The sequence below is a fragment of the Zootoca vivipara genome, chromosome 6 (genome assembly GCF_963506605.1).
Source record: "Zootoca vivipara chromosome 6, rZooViv1.1, whole genome shotgun sequence".
Classification (NCBI taxonomy): domain Eukaryota; kingdom Metazoa; phylum Chordata; class Lepidosauria; order Squamata; family Lacertidae; genus Zootoca; species Zootoca vivipara.
This window is the reverse complement of record NC_083281.1, coordinates 12,668,340-12,686,114: the sequence shown is the minus strand read 5'-3', so window position 1 is coordinate 12,686,114 and position 17,775 is coordinate 12,668,340. Positions and strand designations below refer to the sequence as shown.

At 45.1% G+C, this 17,775-nt stretch overlaps 1 protein-coding gene across 4 annotated transcripts in view; it reads left to right on the top strand.

Annotated features, from left to right (window-relative positions):
* The window catches only part of FCHO1 (FCH and mu domain containing endocytic adaptor 1), a 50,404-nt gene that overhangs the window by 21,793 nt on the left and 10,836 nt on the right, over positions 1–17,775 (top strand). For 2 of the 4 annotated variants that reach the window (XM_035119332.2, XM_035119333.2), the window contains exons 8-21: positions 2,247–2,351; positions 3,814–3,912; positions 5,100–5,196; positions 5,811–5,855; positions 6,066–6,138; positions 6,242–6,266; positions 8,700–8,754; positions 9,901–10,076; positions 11,690–11,714; positions 12,019–12,081; positions 12,184–12,235; positions 12,946–13,037; positions 15,227–15,799; positions 17,558–17,661. In XM_035119332.2, the coding sequence (XP_034975223.1) occupies positions 2,247–2,351; positions 3,814–3,912; positions 5,100–5,196; positions 5,811–5,855; positions 6,066–6,138; positions 6,242–6,266; positions 8,700–8,754; positions 9,901–10,076; positions 11,690–11,714; positions 12,019–12,081; positions 12,184–12,235; positions 12,946–13,037; positions 15,227–15,799; positions 17,558–17,661 (1,584 nt within the window). The remainder of the gene's footprint in view (positions 1–2,246; positions 2,352–3,813; positions 3,913–5,099; positions 5,197–5,810; positions 5,856–6,065; positions 6,139–6,241; positions 6,267–8,699; positions 8,755–9,900; positions 10,077–11,689; positions 11,715–12,018; positions 12,082–12,183; positions 12,236–12,945; positions 13,038–15,226; positions 15,800–17,557; positions 17,662–17,775) is intronic. The other 2 variants (XM_035119339.2, XM_035119338.2) reach the window with 2 other exon arrangements.

The window sequence follows — 17,775 nt, the reverse complement described above, 5'->3', positions numbered from 1 at the left end:
CTTAGAGACTAAGTAAGTTTATTCTGGGTATAAGCTTTTGTGTGCATGCACACTTCTTCAGATACACACTCTAACTCAGTGTTTCCCAACCTTGTGCCTCCAGCTGTTTTCGGACTACAATTCCCATCATTCCTGACCACTGGTCTTGCTAGCTAGGGATGATGGGAGTTGTAGTCCCAAAACATCTGGAGGCACAAGGTTGGGAAACACTGCTCTAACTGATATGTTAAAATCAGTTAAAGCAATTTACAGTCCGGAGGCTGATTCCTCTCTCCATCCCTCTCTCTTTGTGTGTCAATCGATGCCTTTCTGCCTGTCTAGCTATAGACTGTCTTACTAATAAATCATGTTCATCTAACTACCTCGTTTACTATCATATGTCTCTCTTACTGATTAATCACCTATGTATTTTACTAACCATCTATCATTCATCTAATTAATCATCTGTTTTACTAATTGTCATTGATCTTATTAATCATCTGTCTATTATCTACTTTACTGATTATTATCTACTTTACTGATTAGCTGTCATCTCTTTTTCTTAATCATCTGTCGAACTATTCTACTAATTTTCTGTCTATCTGGGGTTTTAGGGGAGGGGGCCAGCTCCTGTTCCTCTTGGGGTGATTTCCCCAGCTTGCCCACCCCCCCTCCCCGCACTCAGCTTCCACCTGTGGCTCCTAGAAGCTGCCGTGGCCACAATCCCATATAGAAAACACTTTTTAAAAAAAGAACCCAAAATACAGTTAACAATCGCAGCACAGACCATGCCAACTGCTACAACAGGTGCTGGGGAGGATCCACTAACACCCTCCACCACCATTTCCAGGGGGTCCACAGGTAGGAAAGGGGAGTTTGGGGAGAACTGCTGATCTCTCTTGCTGACGGCTAGGGCGAAAAGCTCAGTCTCCTGATGAAGGTGCCTGATGCCCCTCTGTGGGGAGGGAACCCCCCCAATTTGGGGTGCAAATGTGGATTATTCTTTTTTGCAATGGGGTGGGGAAGAGAAGGAAGGTCCTCCAACGATGCCGCTGGCCAGGCCCCACGGTCTGAGGATGTTACAGTCATAGAACCATAGAATCATCATCATCATCATCATCATCATCTAATAATAATAATAATAATAATAATAATAATTTATTTATACCCCGCCTATCTGGCCGACTTCCAACCGAATATTAAAAACAGCACAGCATCAAACATTAAAAACTTCCCTAAACAGGGCTGCCTTCAGTTGTCTTCTAAAAGTAAAATAGTTGCTTATTGCCTTGACATCTGCTGGGAGGGCGTTCCACAAGGCAGGCGCCACCACCGAGACGGCCCTCCGCCTGGTTCCCTGTAACCTCATTTCCCGCAGTATGGGAACCGCCAGAAGGCCCTCGGCGCTGGATCTCAGTGTCCGGGCTGAATGATCATAGAACCATAGAGTTGGAAGGGACCTAAGGGTCATCTAGTCCAACCCCCTGCTGTGCAGGAATCTCAGCTATTTAATTAGAAGTGCAGAGATAATCATGGAAAGAATGCAGCATCCCTCCCCCATTCCGCTAGCCAATTCCGATTTTTTTTGAGCAAATGGTTTTTTTGGGTTTTTTATTTTGATTGTGTATTTTGCATTTTTATATTGTTATTTTATCCTGTGAACCACCCTGAGACTTTTGGGGATATAGTTAGCTATATATTAATGGGAATGCAGTATTATAAAACAATATTTAAAGAAATCTGAGGTAGAGTTAAGTGGAAGTCTTTAGTGGGAGGAATATAGATACGGGATTGGGATTATTGATTAATCAACAGGATATTGGTATCGGTTTATTTTATTTATGAATGATGAGGTGAATGAACGTTTGTCTGTCTTTTTTTCTTCTCTTTTTTCCTTTTCTTTATCTTCTTCTCTTTTCTATTTCCTTTTCCTTTTTTTCCTCCTCTCTCTTTTTATTTAACTACTTAAATAACTTTGAGAATTCTTATGGTTTTGTTTATTATTACTTATAACTTCAGAACTTCATGATTGTATTATTATTTTACCATTATTTTCTTTTATGATTTTGTAATATTATAAGTTATATATTTGTGTTGGTATGGTATGCGTGTGTTTTTGATCATGTGTTGAATGTATTTTAATTTAAATATAAATAAAGAGTTTTTTTAATCCAAAAAAGAGAGACTTTGGGGGATAGGGGATGTTCAATTTTTAATAATAATAATAATAATAATAATAATAATAATAATAATAATGGTGTCCGCAGGCTGAACTGAAGTCGCGGAAGGCGGTGGAGGCCCTGCGGAGGGCCGTGGAGAAGTACAATGAAGCACGGAATGACTTTCAGCAGAAGATGCTCGACTCCGCCGTGGTATAGGGGGCTGGGCTGGGCGACGGTGGAGGGCGGAGGGTACCCCAGGGTCCTCCCAATGTGGCCAGGAGTGTGAATGGGCCCTGGTGATCCACTCCAAGATTGGCCCTCTCCTGGGCCCCCTGGGTGCAAATCCTTCCAGCAGTTTGTTCCTCCTCTCGCTGCACCCGGAGTCCTTGCAGGATGGGACCAGCCACCTTGCCTCAGGCTGCCTGGCTTTGGGGGGTGCAAAGGGGGGACGGGAGATCTTTGGAAAGGGCTTGGAAATGCACCATTGATGCCGTCGCACGGATCCCGGGTGCAGCCGCAATTGGAGGGCCGTGTGTGTGTTTGTGTGTGTGTGTGTGACATACCTGCCAAGTTGCTGTCGGAGAAATAAGGGACCGGGAGGAAGTAGCAGACCGGAAGTAGCGCTGCCACCATTTTGGAACTGGGCGGAGCATGCTCAGAAGTGACTTTTGATGCTGCTTTGCCCAGTTCCAAAATGGCCGCCGCGTCAGAATAAACCGGGGGGAAACAAAAAAAATCCGTTTTTTCAGCTAGGAACAGCTGGAAAAACGGGGATTTCCCGGGGAATACGGGAGACTTGGCAGCTATGGTGTGTGAGGTTCTGGTCACTTTGGCTCAAAAAGGATGTTGCAGAGTTGGAAAAAGGGTTCAGGAAATCACCTCCGAAAGCACTGGGGACTTTTCGGTTTAGATAAAAGGCGCGGAAGACGGACGTTGATGAAATCATGCATGGAATGGACAGAGGGGAGAAAGCTTGTCCCCCTTCTCTCATATTATGGGGGAAAAAACCAGAAATTATTTCTGTGAATTTCTATTCCCGGGGTCCCTGGAAGGCAGTCCCGGTACGGAGGGCGCCTCCTCTCTTGCAAGTATGTAGGGTCCACTGTGAAAACTTGTGTGCGTCCAACGAAGCTGAGTGTTGGAAGATTTGGGAAAGGGTGAAAGGAAGGACTGTTAAACTGTGGAACTCCCTCCCAGAGGAGGCAAGGATGGCCAGCTTGGATAGCTTTCAAAGAGGATCTGGCAAATTCACGCAGGAGGAGAGGGCTCTGGAGGGCTCCTGGCCAGGATGTCTATGATCTGCCTCCACAGTCTGAGTCCCAGTTGCTGGAAACCACAGGAGGGGAGAGTTGTGTTCGAATCCTGCTTGTGGGCTTCACATTGGGGGATCTGGCCCTTGTGAGAACAGGAGGCTGGACTAGATGGTCCTGTTCTTACGTGGTTCCCCTCCATGTTTGAGCTATCAGAAGACGTCCGTGCCAGGCGCTGCTGTGGCCTTGCAAAATCCCCCAACTTTCCTTGTCTCTGCGTCCCCTGCATGGTTTCGGGGGCCCTTTCCCGAACCTTTCTCATAGAATGGTAGAGTTGAAAGGGACCCCTGAGGGTCATCTAGCCCCCCCTCTGCAATCCCCCCCATTGCTGCTTTCCCTCCTCTCTGCCCTCTCCCTCCCAGCGCCTGCAGGAGGTGGAGGAATCGCATCTGGAGCAGATGAAGGTCCTGATTGGCTCCTACATCCACTCAGTGGAAGACACCCACGTCCAGATCGGGCAGGTGAGAGGCCAGTCGGCCAGGGGACCCCCCCCCCCGGGTGCTTGGGGGAGGGTGGGGGGGGGGTCCGTCCTGACCTCAACCTTGTCTCCGCTCTTTGTTAAAAAATATATATATATTTATTGATTTTATAAAAACACAACAGAAAAACAGAAAAAGAAAACAGAATATACACAACAAAATAAAACACCAACATTACAATAAAAAAAGATATCAAATCAATCTTATATCACAAATCTTTGTCGACTTCCTCCATTCCCTCCTAACTACGTTTCATTATCTTACTTCCTTTACTACCAAATCTTAATTCCAATCTATTTATCAATTATCTAAACCTGTTTATACTCTTAATGCCCTACCAATACTGTGAATCTCTTATACCTATCTCAAAATACAATTCTATTCTAGTTAAATCTTAAAATTCAATACAATATTAACCCTTCACTAAATCTTAAAGGTAAAGGTAAAGGGACCCCTGACCGTTAGGTCCAGTCGTGACCGACTCTGGGGTTGCGCGCTCATCTCGCATTATTGGCCGAGGGAGCCGGCGTATAGCTTCCAGGTCATGTGGCCAGCATGACAAAGCCGCTTCTGGCAAACCAGAGCAGCACACGGAAACGCCGTTTACCTCCCCGCTGTAGCGGTTCCTATTTATCTACATGTATTTTGACGTGCTTTCGAACTGCTAGGTTGGCAGGAGCTGGGACCAAGCAACGGGAGCTCATCCCGTCACAGGGATTCGAACCACCGACCTTCTGATCAGCAAGCCCTAGGCTCAGTGGTTTAACCACAGCGCCACCTGGGTTACATAATAAACTAACTCTGTTCTACAACCTCCTTTTACTTCCAAATCCTTTGCTAAAAATTACTAATCTCACAATTCTTTTCTAAATAAACTTTAAATTTCTTCCAATCTTCTTCCACCGATTCTTCCCCCTGGTCCCCCTGGTCTCCCAGTCAGCTCAGACAGTTCCATGAATTCTATCAGCTTAGAATCATAGAATCATAGAGTTGGAAGAGACCACAAGGGCCATCCAGTCCAACCACCTGCCAAGCAGGAAACACCATCAAAGCATTCCTCACATATGGCTGTCAAGCCTCTGCTTAAAGACCTCCAAAGAAAGAGACTCCACCACACTCCTTGTGGTGTATATCTTCATTTTAACCTTGTCTCCCCTCCCCAACCGCAGGTCCATGAGGAATTCAAGCAGAACATGGAGAACATCGGAGTGGAGACCCTCCTGCGGAACTTCGCCGAGAGCAAAGGGACCGGGCGGCATCCGCCGGGTGGGTTGAATTTCTGGGAGAATAATAGAATTGCGGAGTTGGAAGGGTCCCCCAAGTGTCATGTAGTCCAGCTCCCAGCAATGTAGGTGCCACAGTTCAGGAAATCCACAACAGATGGATTCGCCCAGATCCAGCAACCGGGAACAAAGGGAAATGAGGATATTTCTCCGGCTTGGGGAACATACAGGTGAAACTCGGAAAATTAGAATATCGTCGAAAAGTGCATTTATTTCAGTAACGCAACTTAAAAGGTGAAACCAATATATGAGATAGATGCATGGCATGCAAAGCAAGATATGTCAAGCCTTTATTTGTTGTAATTGTAATTATTTCTCATTAGGCGGGTCAATTATAAATGGAATGTAATTAATGAAATGTAATAGCGATGTTTATTTTTGTATTATTGTAACTATTTGTTTTATTACTGTGAAATTTCCAAAAGAAAGCATTTGTAAAACTAAAAATAATAAGTTGCATTACTGAAATAAATGCAATTTTCGACGATATCTAATTTTCCGAGTTTCACCTGTAAAACGTTGGCTTGCCTTGCCTTAACCTAAATGCCTTTAGCATTTGCCCTCCCCTTTATTGACCCCTCTTTCCTCTCCACGTAGGACCGCTGGATTTTGAGGAGCTGAGCATCATTCCTGCGCAGGAAGGCAAGTACGTCTGAGCATGGGGTGGCAGCCCCCCCAGATCCAGATCTGGAGGAACCGCCAGATTTTTTGGCATGTAATAACACCCAGAGACCCTTTTATAAAGGACTTTAGAAAGCTTGCGGCAATTTATTATTATTGTAATTTTTTAAGTGCAAGCTTTTGGGTTTCACAGCACTCTTCATCAAGGAGGGACTTTCTCTTTTCTTGCAGGACCCAAGCGAACTCGCAGCAAAGCCTTCCGCATCCCTGGCCTGAGCCGCAAAGAACGGGAGCGGGACTCTGTGTGAGTTGCTCCTCCTGCTCCCCGACCATAGTGACCGATCTCACCCCCCAAGTCTGCGCATGCTCTTATCTCTCTCTCTCTCTTCCTCTCTCCTTTTGCCCAGGGAGTCTCCAGACACCGAGTCAGGGGTGAGTAATTTTTATCATTAGCAAACAGGACCCACAGGAAAGTGTCGGGCTATTCAAGGAGCCGGCCAGCCGGCCAATCCCTCCCCATAGCTACTCCATTCCGTTTCCTGCTTTTTTCTTGCCACTGAATGTTCTGTCACTCCTGAGAATTGATTGATGGATTGACTGAGTTCATTTCTATGCTGCTTTCCCGCAGTGAGCTGCGTCCAAAGCATATTGAAATACAGAACACTGCATTTCTGAAATTTAATTTTATATATAAAATACAGGGCTTGCTAGTAAATTAAAAAATGACAGAAATCAACAATTTGGAAAATTGGCACAGGATAAATTGAATATCGCAATGCTAATTCCTTAGTGGGCTGCACTATTTTGCTATAATTAATCATTATTATTGCTGTCATTTATTTGGATTCTTTACCCACCATTAAAAAAATACAAAATTCACTATTTCGTTCCTTGGTGTTAATCCTTGGGGTATCTGTGGAAGGCAATTAATAAGCAACTAGTAAATTTATCTATCTTATCTCTCTGTAAGTCACCTTGGGCCATTTTGAGAATTTAATGAAAAATTTCAATTATTATTTGATTTCTAACCTTAATGCTATGTTGTTGTTGTTTTGCGGAGACTGTATTAATTTTGATTTAATAAAAAGAGAAATATATATTGGGTTCCTTACCTGACTTTCACCATAATTCCCAGGGCAGATTGCAGCGTTATAGGAAATTAAAATCAGTTTAAACAGTTTACTAGGTAGGTCCTAAAAACTGCTACTGAGCTTAAAGAATAACTGCTGTTTATTTAAAAGGATTTTGAAAAGAACCTTTTTTATATTAAAAAAAATACAGTTAGGGTATAAATTTAGGAAACCCAGCTGGATTGGCAGGAATAATAATAATAATAATAATAATAATAATAATAATAATAATAATAATAGTTGTTGTTGTTGTTGTTGTTGTTGTTGTTAAACAATGGTTCTTTCTCGTTCTTCTATTTTTAAATTGCTTTTTATGACCTTTTAATAAACGTGTTTGGGTTTCAGCTCAATATGTTGAAAGCCTTCAAATTGTTGTTGTTTAGTCGTTTAGTCATGTCTGACTCTTCGTGACCCCATGGACCATAGCAGGCCAGGCACTCCTGTCTTGCACTGCCTCCCGCAGTTTGGTCAAACTCATGTTCGTAGCTTCGAGAACACTGTCCAACCATCTCGTCCTCTGTCGTCCCCTTCTCCTTGTGCCCTCCATCTTTCCCAACATCAGGGTCTTTTCCAGGGAGTCTTCTCTTCTCATGAGGTGGCCAAAGTATTGGAGCCTCAGCTTCACGATCTGTCCTTCCAGGGAGCACTCAGGGCTGATTTCCTTCAGAATGGATAGGTTTGATCTTCTAGCAGTCCATGGGACTCTCAAGAGTCTCCTCCAGCACCATAATTCAAAAGCATCAATTCTTCGGCGATCAGCCTTCTTTATGGTCCAGCTCTCACTTCCATACATCACTACTGGGAAAACCATAGCTTTAACTATACGGACCTTTATCGGCAAGGTGATGTCTCTGCTTTTTAAGATGCTGTCTAGGTTTGTCATTGCTTTTCTTCCAAGAAGCAGGCGTCTTTTAATTTCGGGACTGCTGTCACCATCTGCAGTGATCAAGGAGCAGAAGAAAGTAAAATATCTCACTGCCTCCATTTCTTCCCCTTCTATTTGCCAGGAGGTGATGGGACCAGTGGCCATGATATTAGTTTTTTTGATGTTGAGCTTCAGACCATATTTTGCGCTCTCCTCTTTTACCCTCATTAAAAGGTTCTTTAATTCCTCCTCACTTTCTGCCATCAAGGTTGCGTCATCTGCATATCTGAGGTTGTTGATATTTCTTCCGGCAATCTTAATTCCGGCTTGGGATTCATCTAGTCCAGCCTTTCGCATGATGAATTCTGCATATAAGTTAAATAAGCAGGGAGACAATATACAACCTTGTCGTACTCCTTTCCCAATTTTGAACCACTCAGTTGTTCCATATCCAGTTCTAACCGTAGCTTCTTGTCCCACATAGAGATTTCTCAGGAGACAGATGAGGTGATCAGGCACTCCCATTTCTTTAAGAACTTGCCATAGTTTGCTGTGGTCGACACAGTCAAAGGCTTTTGCGTAGTCAATGAAGCAGAAGTAAATGTTTTTCCTTCAATAGAATTGTGTTGTTGTTTTTAAAAAAGAAAGAGCAGCAAGCTGGCTCTGGGAGTCAGAGGGTCCTGGGTTCCAGTCTTACGGATCAGAGAATGATGCATCTTTTGCAAGCAAATAATCCATGAAGTTTCACATCTTGGTTTCTCCTTCCATTTTTTTTGGGGGGGGGGGGTAGGGGTATTTGAACCCCAAGGGAGATGCTGCCCCAAGGGATGCTCCCACCCCAAACTTTTTCTCCTTCTCTTCTCTCCTCAGCTCCCCGACGTGGACGAGGAAGGGTTCACCGTCCGGCCCGAAACAAATCAGAACGATATCCTTTGGAATATGTGGCTGCAGGGCCTTCTTACTCATAAGGGGGGAGGATGAGATTTTGTGGGGTTCGCCCCTTAGTTTGGAGTGGGGGGAGTGTCTCAGAAATAGGGGGAGAGGTGGGGTTTCCAGAGACCAATGGTGAAGACTGTTCCTGTTGTTCCAGGGAAGCATCAGTGGGGACAATATACATAATAGCTCCGATAAATTCACAGAAAAGTGGAAGCCATTTTTGGATTATTTGCAAAAAAATACCATAACCCAATGAAATTGCAGGCAGGATTTGAAATTTGAGCAACAGGAGGAACATGGCAATATATGAAATGGAGCGATATGGCTCAGTCGGTAGAGCTTGAGACTCTTAATTTCAGGGCCACGTGTTCGAGTCCCACCTTAGGCGAAAGATTCCTGCATTGCAAGGGGCTGGATTAGATGACCCTGGGGGCTTCCAACTCTCCAATTCTATGATTCCATGTATTAGGCAAAATATGTGTGATATTATCCAGTATGCACAAGGGATGTGTATAAGGGAAAGTGAGAAGCCAAATTATGAGACATGTATCACAAATTTGAAATTTGAAATTACAGGTGAAACTCGGAAAATTAGAATATCGCCGAAAAGTGCATTTATTTCAGTAATGCAACTTAAAAGGTGAAACCAATACAGTATATGAGATAGATGCATGACATGCAAAGCAAGATATGTCAAGCCTTTATTTGTTGTAATTATTTCTTGTTAGGCGGGTCAATTATAAATGGAATGTAATTAATGAAATGTTTATTTTCAAAATGTTTATTTTTGTATATTTTTGTATTATTGTAACTATTTGTTTTATTACTGTGGAATTTCCAAAAGAAAGCATTTGTAAAAATAAAAATAATAATAATAAGTTGCATTACTGAAATAAATGCAATTTTCGGCGATATTCTAATTTTCCGAGTTTCACCTGTAATAGGTTAAAGTTATGAAAATCTAATAAAAAACTCAAGGGCCCCACATTGGCCAAAAGATTCCTTCATTGCAATGGGTTGGGCTGGATGACCCTTGAGGGTCCCGTCCAACTCTTCTGCGATTCTGTTTCCACCCGTTTGGCCCCCTCCCCTGCTCCACCCCCTTGAGGCGTTTCCCTTGACTCAGTCTCCCCACGCGAACACCCCACCCGCTTCTGCTCCTCCAGCGACTCGGATTACGATGATGAGGAGCCCCACAAGTTCTACATCCGCATCAAGCCAGTGCAGCCTCGGGAGCGGGCCAGCAGCGCCGCGGCTGTGGAGCAGCTCAAGGCCTCCGTGGGGAACCTCATCCTGCCCCCCAGCGTGGGGGTGAGAGAGAGGGAGAAATGGGAAGTGGCAGGCCTGGCGGAAAGACCTTGGCGCCCATCTCCCCTTGAATCCAGATTTTAGCTTTAATTTCTGCACCAGAATTCTGTGCGCTATGGTTCCCAGGACACTGTGGTTTCCAGGCGGCCGTTATCTGTGCCCTCCAAGTGTCTCACTGGGACTGATGGGGAGATATGGTCTAAAGAACTGAGTGCTGGGCGCCCGGTCGACAAAGTCTGCCTGCTTGAGGGAGAGTGTCTGGGAGGCCAAAGGTTTTCTTCTAGATCAGGGCTTGCCAACGTGGCGCCCTCCAGAGCCCCATCTGCTGCGTAACGCCTCTTAATAATAATAATAATAATAATAATAATAATAATTTGTTATTTATACCCCGCCCATCTGGCAGAGTCTCCCCAGCCACTCTGGGCAGCTCCCAATTGAATATTAAAACAATACAGCATTAAATATTAAAAGCCTCCCTAAACAGGGCTGCCTTCAGATGTCTTTTAAAATTAGGATAGCTGCTTATTTTCTTGACATCTGATGGAAGGGCGTTCCACAGGGCGAGTGCTGCTACCGAGAAGGCCCTATTAAACATTAAAAGCCTCCCTAAACAGGGCTGCCTTCAGATTTCTTCTAAAAATCTGGTAGCTGTTTTTCTCTTTGACATGGGATGGGAGGGCGTTCCACAGGGCGGGTGCCACTACCGAGAAGGTCCTCTGCCTGGTTCCCTGCAACTTGGCTTCTTGCAACGAGGGAACCGCCAGAAGGCTCTTGGAGCTGGATCTCAGTGTCCGGGCTGAACGGTGGGGGTGGGGACGCTCCTTCAGCTATACAGGACCGAGGCCGTTTAGGGCTTTAAAGGTCAGCACCAACACTTTGAATTGTGCTCGGAAACATACTGGGAGCCAATGTAGATCTTTCAAGACCGGTGTTATGTGGTCTCGGCGGCCGCTCCCAGTCACCAGTCTAGCTGCCGCATTCTGGATTAGTTGTAGTTTCCGGGTCACCTTCAAAGGTAGCCCCACGTAGAGCGCATTGCAGTAGTCCAAGCGGGAGATAACCAGAGCAAGAACTCTGTCGGTCGTTGAGGTGCCGCCCTTTTTCTTGACGCCTGGGTGAAAAAAATAAATCTTTGTTTGGATCTATAGGAATGTCTGGATTTACGGCTGCCCATTCTCCTGATTGATAATTTTATTGCTGAAACTCCTCTTTGTAGCAGCCCAGCCAGGACTGAATAAGATTGCGACTTCAGAACTTTATCACTTTATCACTCTGTTTAGAAATCTGATCTCATTGATTTAAGAAGAATCTAGCAATGAGAAGAGCTAAAAGACCCAGGTGTCCTGATATGGAAACTGACTCAGAGTCCCCTGGTTTCAAACAGAGTAATCTAGAATTTTATTGCTTTATCCTTTCCACAAATGGCTTTGAACCTCCCCGCCTTCTAAGTGTAAATTTTACAGAACGAATAAATAAACCATCCGGGGAGGAAGGCAACCAACCAACCAACTGTAGGGAGCGCAGGGTGGCCTGCCCCCTGATCTCGATGGTTATGAGCATGGGCTGGGGGCCACAGCATCTTCCTGACCTCTCCCCTTTCTCCCCTCTTTCTGCAGTGCACAATGAAGAGGCATTCTTCCAGTGAGTGCTCTGTCTTGGACACTTTGGGTGAGGTTGGGAGAGAGGGTTGCCGCTGCGGAACTCCCTGCCACTGCGTGGCTTTAAAAGAAGGTTGGACCAGTGCATGGAAGAGGGGGTGGGGGCATTGAGGGCTCCTAGCCACGATGGCTCTGCCTGCGCAGTCAGGGGCCAGCGATGCTTCTGGATCCCAGTTGCCGGGAGCCGCAGGAGAGGAGAGTTGCTCTCGCACTCGGATCCTGCTTGTGGGTGCTTTCTTTGGGGGCATCTGGCTGGCAATTCTTAGGTTTCCTTGATTCTTTTCCAGGGCACCTGAAAGCACTTGCCTCGGCCTCAGCCGAGACGGATTCTGACACGGCCCCTGCCCCAGGTGAGAAAAAGGGGGAGATGGGGGGGAAGGCTAGGGGGTGGGCCCTCCAACCCTCCAATTCTACGATTCTCTAAATATTTATTTCCAATTTGCTCTGTACAGGTGATAAGTCCGGCAACCCGCAGGCACCTCTCTTCGGCACCCGTATGAAAAGGTAACTCTGGGGTCTTTGGAGAGCAGACTCCACTCTGCACTCTGATATCTGTGTCTGTGTGCAAACGTCTGCGGAACTCCCTTCCACTTGAGGCCAGTGCTGCCCATTTGACTCAGTTGCCCCAGCCACTCTGGGCAGCTGCCACACACCAAAACAAACAAACAAACCCACAAATATTTTTGTACCCTGTTCAGATGTAGGAGGTACAAAAAACAATTAAATTGACTAATTAATTAACCTTGTAAACCACCCTATACCCATAGATCTTAGGGCGGTTCATGACATAAAATAACTTAAAATCATTTATTATTATTATTATTATTATTATTATTATTATTATTATTATTACTGCTCGATTACAGAAAGCAGTTTGCAAAAGAGAGAAAACAACAATACCATTGCTGAAAAATTTGCAACCGTATCCAAAGGCATACAGAAAGGGAAACGGCACAACGGAATGGACTGAAACTCCAAATTCAAACTTTCTAAGCTTGTCTAAATGTGAGCGTCTTCAGCAGGCGCCAAATAGAATGGAGTGAAGGTGCCTGGCTGGTGTCAAGAGGCAGGGAGTTCCACAGGCTCGGTGCTGGCACACTGAAAGATGGTGGCCTCACTTAGGATGTGGCACCTGTAAAATGGCCAGTTCCGCCAATTTTGTTGCCCTTGTTCAGATCAGAGTCTCTTAAGTCCAGCGTTTTCTTCTTCTGCAGCTGTGACAGCAAACCTGAGACCGATGTTCTCCCTGCCAGCGCCCTGTTTGGCCCCCCGCTGGAGTCAGCCTTTGAAAACGAGGAGTTTTCAGGTAAAAAAAGGTCCCCAGTGGATGGACAGCACCCCTGCATTGCAAGGGGGTGGGCTAGATGACCGCTAGGGTCCCTTCCGACTCTACAATGTTGCGATTCCCCCAGGGTCCTCTCTAAGGCCACATGTGCACCGCTGTGATGCCACTTTAAAGAACTGGCTTCCTCCCGTGAAGAATCCTGGCAGCTGCGGTTTAACCCTCGCAGAGCTACGGCTCCCAGCGCCCTTATCAAACTATGGTTCCCGGGAAGCCCAGTGGGCTTGATTTGCATGTCACTCAGGCCACATTCATTTCATGCTATGAACAGCTGTAGCGTCCCCCAAAGAATCCTATACAGTGGTGCTTCGCTAGACGAATTTAATTCGTTCCACGGGTCAATTCGTATAACGAAAAATTCGTCTAGCAAATCCCATAGGAATGCATTGAATTTATTTTTTTTTGCCCATAGGAACACATGAATTGATTTTCAATGCATTCCTATGGGAAACCATGATTTGCTAGATGAATTTTTCGTAAAACGAATTCGTCTAGCAAGGCAACCTCCGCTCGAAAAATCTCTTCGTTAAGCGAAAAATTCATCTTACAGGGCATTCGTCTAGCGAGGCACCACTGTAGTTTGTGAAGTGCTGATATTTCTCAGGAGACCCCCTGCCCCCTCTCCCAGAGTTCCCTGAGAAAAGGAATTGACTTTTTAATGGGGGTTGTCACTCTGGGAGAGGGTCCTAGCGACACTCAGCACCCTTAGCAAACTATAACTCCCAGGATTCTTTGGAGAAGCCGCTTCTCTTTCTCAAACCTTCCCAGATGAATGAATCTGGGACATTCTGCATGCAATGCCTTTGTCTACAAATAAAGTAAGATTCTAGTCCTCATAGTTTGCATCAAGGGGACGTGGCCAACCCCTCTGCCCAGAGAACTTTGGGAATTGTAGCTCCGTGAGCAGGAAGAGGTTTTTCCCAGCAACGCAAGGTGCCATGAACATACTACAGCTCCCAGGATTCTTTGTGGGAGGCCCTGTCTGTTGAAAGTGAGGTCACAGGGCTTTAAATGTGGCCAAAGTGTAGACAAATAGCAGGGTGGGGACCAGAAAGCCATGTCCTTTAAAGGTGTGATGTGGATCCGGAGCGAGATATAGCTAGATTTATACTGATATTTACGGCATGTTGATATATCGATATGTCTATCTTATGTCATATTTATTTATTTATCTATCAATATTGATATATACCTATAGATATATCGACTAGGCTGGGTCATAATTTTTTTTTTCCGGAAATGTTTCCTTCCAAAATGAATTACCTTCCAAAATTCAAGTGCCATTTGCAAATGGTTGAACGTGCAGTGAAGGAGGTTACTGGAGCATCTAGGATAGTTATTGGAGAGAAAAGACGTGATGCTACCATCAAAACAACAATGAACAATCGCTCTAAATTCCCAAAACAAGAGACAAAGACGCACTTTGCACCAAAATAGACGTTTAGTGTAATGCATAAAAGCATATTTTTAGCATGATGTAATATGGTGTACATGTACAATGTATATGTTGCATAAGGCATAATTTTATTAACTACACAAAATGTAAGCGTTTAGTACAATTTATACCAAGTAATTAAGCATACTGTGATGTTTTGACGCAACACATAATATGAGTGGCGTTTTATTGTTTATGTTTACTTGTTTAGTACACCGTTTGCCATATAATTTTTCCCAAAACCATTGGTTTTTCATGTAGATTATCAACATGTTTTATCTTAAATAAATAAATATTGCAGAAAATAATAGTATGCAACTATTGTTGCTCGACATAAAACCTAAAATTTATGTTTATTAGTTCACAATTTAACATACTGAGAATTAAATGAGTCAAATTCCTATGTTTTTATCGCTCGTAGTGAGGCAAAATTTCAATCTGTAGGAGCAGGGTCTAAATATTAACCGATTTGTCCCAAATTTGAAATTTGATTATGTTTACACCATACGACTGAGATAAGATCAAGGGAGGAAACATTTTTTTAAAAAAATTATGACCCACCCTAATATCGATGCCTATCGATTTTGATATTGACATCTCTATCTTTATTGATAACTATATCATTATCTATCTATATCAATATTGGTGTCTATGTCCATTTTTATAGCTATAGCAATCTCTGTTTATTGTTCTTCTGTGGCCTCTCTGCCCCCCCCAGCAGCCCCCCGCTCTTACCTCTTGGCCTCCAGCCCATCCCCCTTCTCTTCCTCGTCCCCCGAGAACGTGGAAGACTCTGGCCTGGACTCCCCGTCTCACCTGGCCACCGGCCCCTCCCCGGACGCCCGCCTCTGGAGCCCCCGGCCTGGCACCCCACAGAGCCCCCCTGGAAAGCGCCCCCCCAAGGATGGACCCCGTTGCTGCCAGCCAGCTGACGACACCCCCGACCCGTGGCTCCCCCAGCCGGACTCCCAGGAGCTCCCCGAGTGGACCGACTCCGTCTTGGCCTGGCCCCCCACCCCGGCGCCCCCCAACAACCCCCCGGGCCGGCACGAGTCCCCCTTCACCGACCCCTTCTTGGAGGCTGCAGCACCCGGGGGTCGGCGGGGCTGGTCGGCTGCGGAGTGTCCCCCGCAGGGTGGCGAGCGCGACAGTTGCCTCTCCTCGAACTCGGCCTCCTCCTCCTCCTCGTCCCCAGCACCCCCTAGCAGCGGAGACTCCACCAGCCCGTCTCCTTGGGCGCCACGGGGCAGAGAGTTGGAGGGCGCCCCCCCAGACATGCCATCGGACCCCGGTGAGTTGCCATTTCCTCTTCCCAGGATCCACGCTGCAGGTTGTGTTCCTTCTCGTCTGTTGCCTTTGGGTCTGGGTGCGAGACGCGTCTTTCTCTGCAGCGGAGAATGAAAACCTATATGCATTTGTATAAATAAGAACCATATATTTATTAGTGTATATTGCACTTTCGTTGTCTCTTTTTCTTGTCGTTTTGTATCACTGGATAAGAAATTGGTTAAAAGAAGGTGGGGAATGAAAGGTCTGGGTCGACAGGTCCAGGTTATCAGTCAATCCATCAATCAATTGGCCGCTTTATTACAGGCAACAGAAATAAGAAGTTGGCCAGAGTCTCGGAAAAAAGGGAAAGTTTTATTATTATTAAAAATAATAATATTTATTATTAATAATAAATATAATAGTTATTATTAATAAAAATAATAATATTTATTATTGTTGTTAATAATAATAATAATAATAATAATAATAATAATAATAATAATAATTTGGGAACTGCTTTTGGACTTTGTGGGGAAAAAGTTTGAGAAGAAATGTTGTTTGACAGTGGAGAAGATGGATGTTGCCCTGGACTGAATGCCTTAAATAACCTTTTTTTATGTAACCGGCAGAAGGAAAATCTTTTCTCTTTCTGTCTTGCTTCTTCCCGTTTTCCTTCTTTTCCTTTTCTTCACTCTCTTCCTGCTTTTCCTTCTCTTTTTGTGGCTGTTTTTGTCTATTGTTTAAAAAATTAGTTTTCCACATCTCACTGTATTATTGTAATGTTATTACTGTCATTTATTTGATTCATTGAATTCGATACTGCCTTTTATCAGGAGATCCCAACATTAAAAACACATTGCAGAACGTCCATGATAAAAAACATGATTTTTATGGAAAACATTAAGAGCAAAGGAGATTGTGCAGGAAAATCTGGTTTCTCTGCAGAGGTTGGAGGGTCATCTCTCTGGGGCTGTGATTCCTGCATTGCAGGGGGTTGGGCTGGATGACCCTTGGGGGTCCCTTACAATTCCACAATTCTGTGAGTCTTGGATTCCTTGGAGGCTGTCAAGCAGAGGTTGGGCCTCACAGGTGCTTCAGTTCCTCTCAAGGGTGTGGCTGCTCTCTTTGCAAACGCCCAGAGCTTGAAATTCTCTCGCTTCCTCCTGCTGTGGATTTTGCCCCGGGGTGATCAGCGCAGCCGCCATTGATCCCCTTTGACAATGTGGTTTCCTGGCTGATCCCTCCAGGGCGTCTTCTCCCTTGAAGGCCTTAATAAATCTCATTTCCGGAATCGCCAAATCTTGCACAGCTCTTTCAACCTCGTTATGGTTAACGATTAACAATTGGCCTCTGCGTTTTCTTTTTTGCGGTCTGAGCTTTGCTTAATGGCCCGATGACAGTAATAAATGATGGCTGGAGGAACTGATTGATAGATGGATGAATGAATGGATGGATGGATGGAGAGACAGTATTTAGAGCACTGGAGAGATCTGGGTGCGAATCCTCCCACATGGCCACAAAACGCTCTCTTCCCCCCCCCCCTCTCTCTCTCTCTCTCTCTCTCTCTCAAATACTTGTTACAGGTAGGTAGCCGTGTTGGTCTGAGTCGAAGCAAAATAAAAAAATTCCTTCAGTAGCACCTTAAAGACCAACTAAGTTTTTATTTTGGTATGAGCTTTCGTGTGCATGCACACTTCGTCAGATACACTTATTTACATTGATTATCCCAATCCTTGATTATCCCAACCAACCCCCTATTCTCTCCCCCTTTGGCTTGCAGCTTCTCTCCCTCTGTCCGCTGCACCTGGATTGACCCCGATGGTGGCCCCCCCTCGGCGATGCCGTGCAAAACGGCCCTCGGCAGTCTCAACCGGCAGCGACACGGTGAGCCCCACCCGCCCTTGACCCCGCATGTGCACACATGCTTGTGTTTCCTCGTACGATTGGGGGGGATGTGCTGTTGTGCAGAAATGCCCCCCCCCCCAATTTAGCAAACTG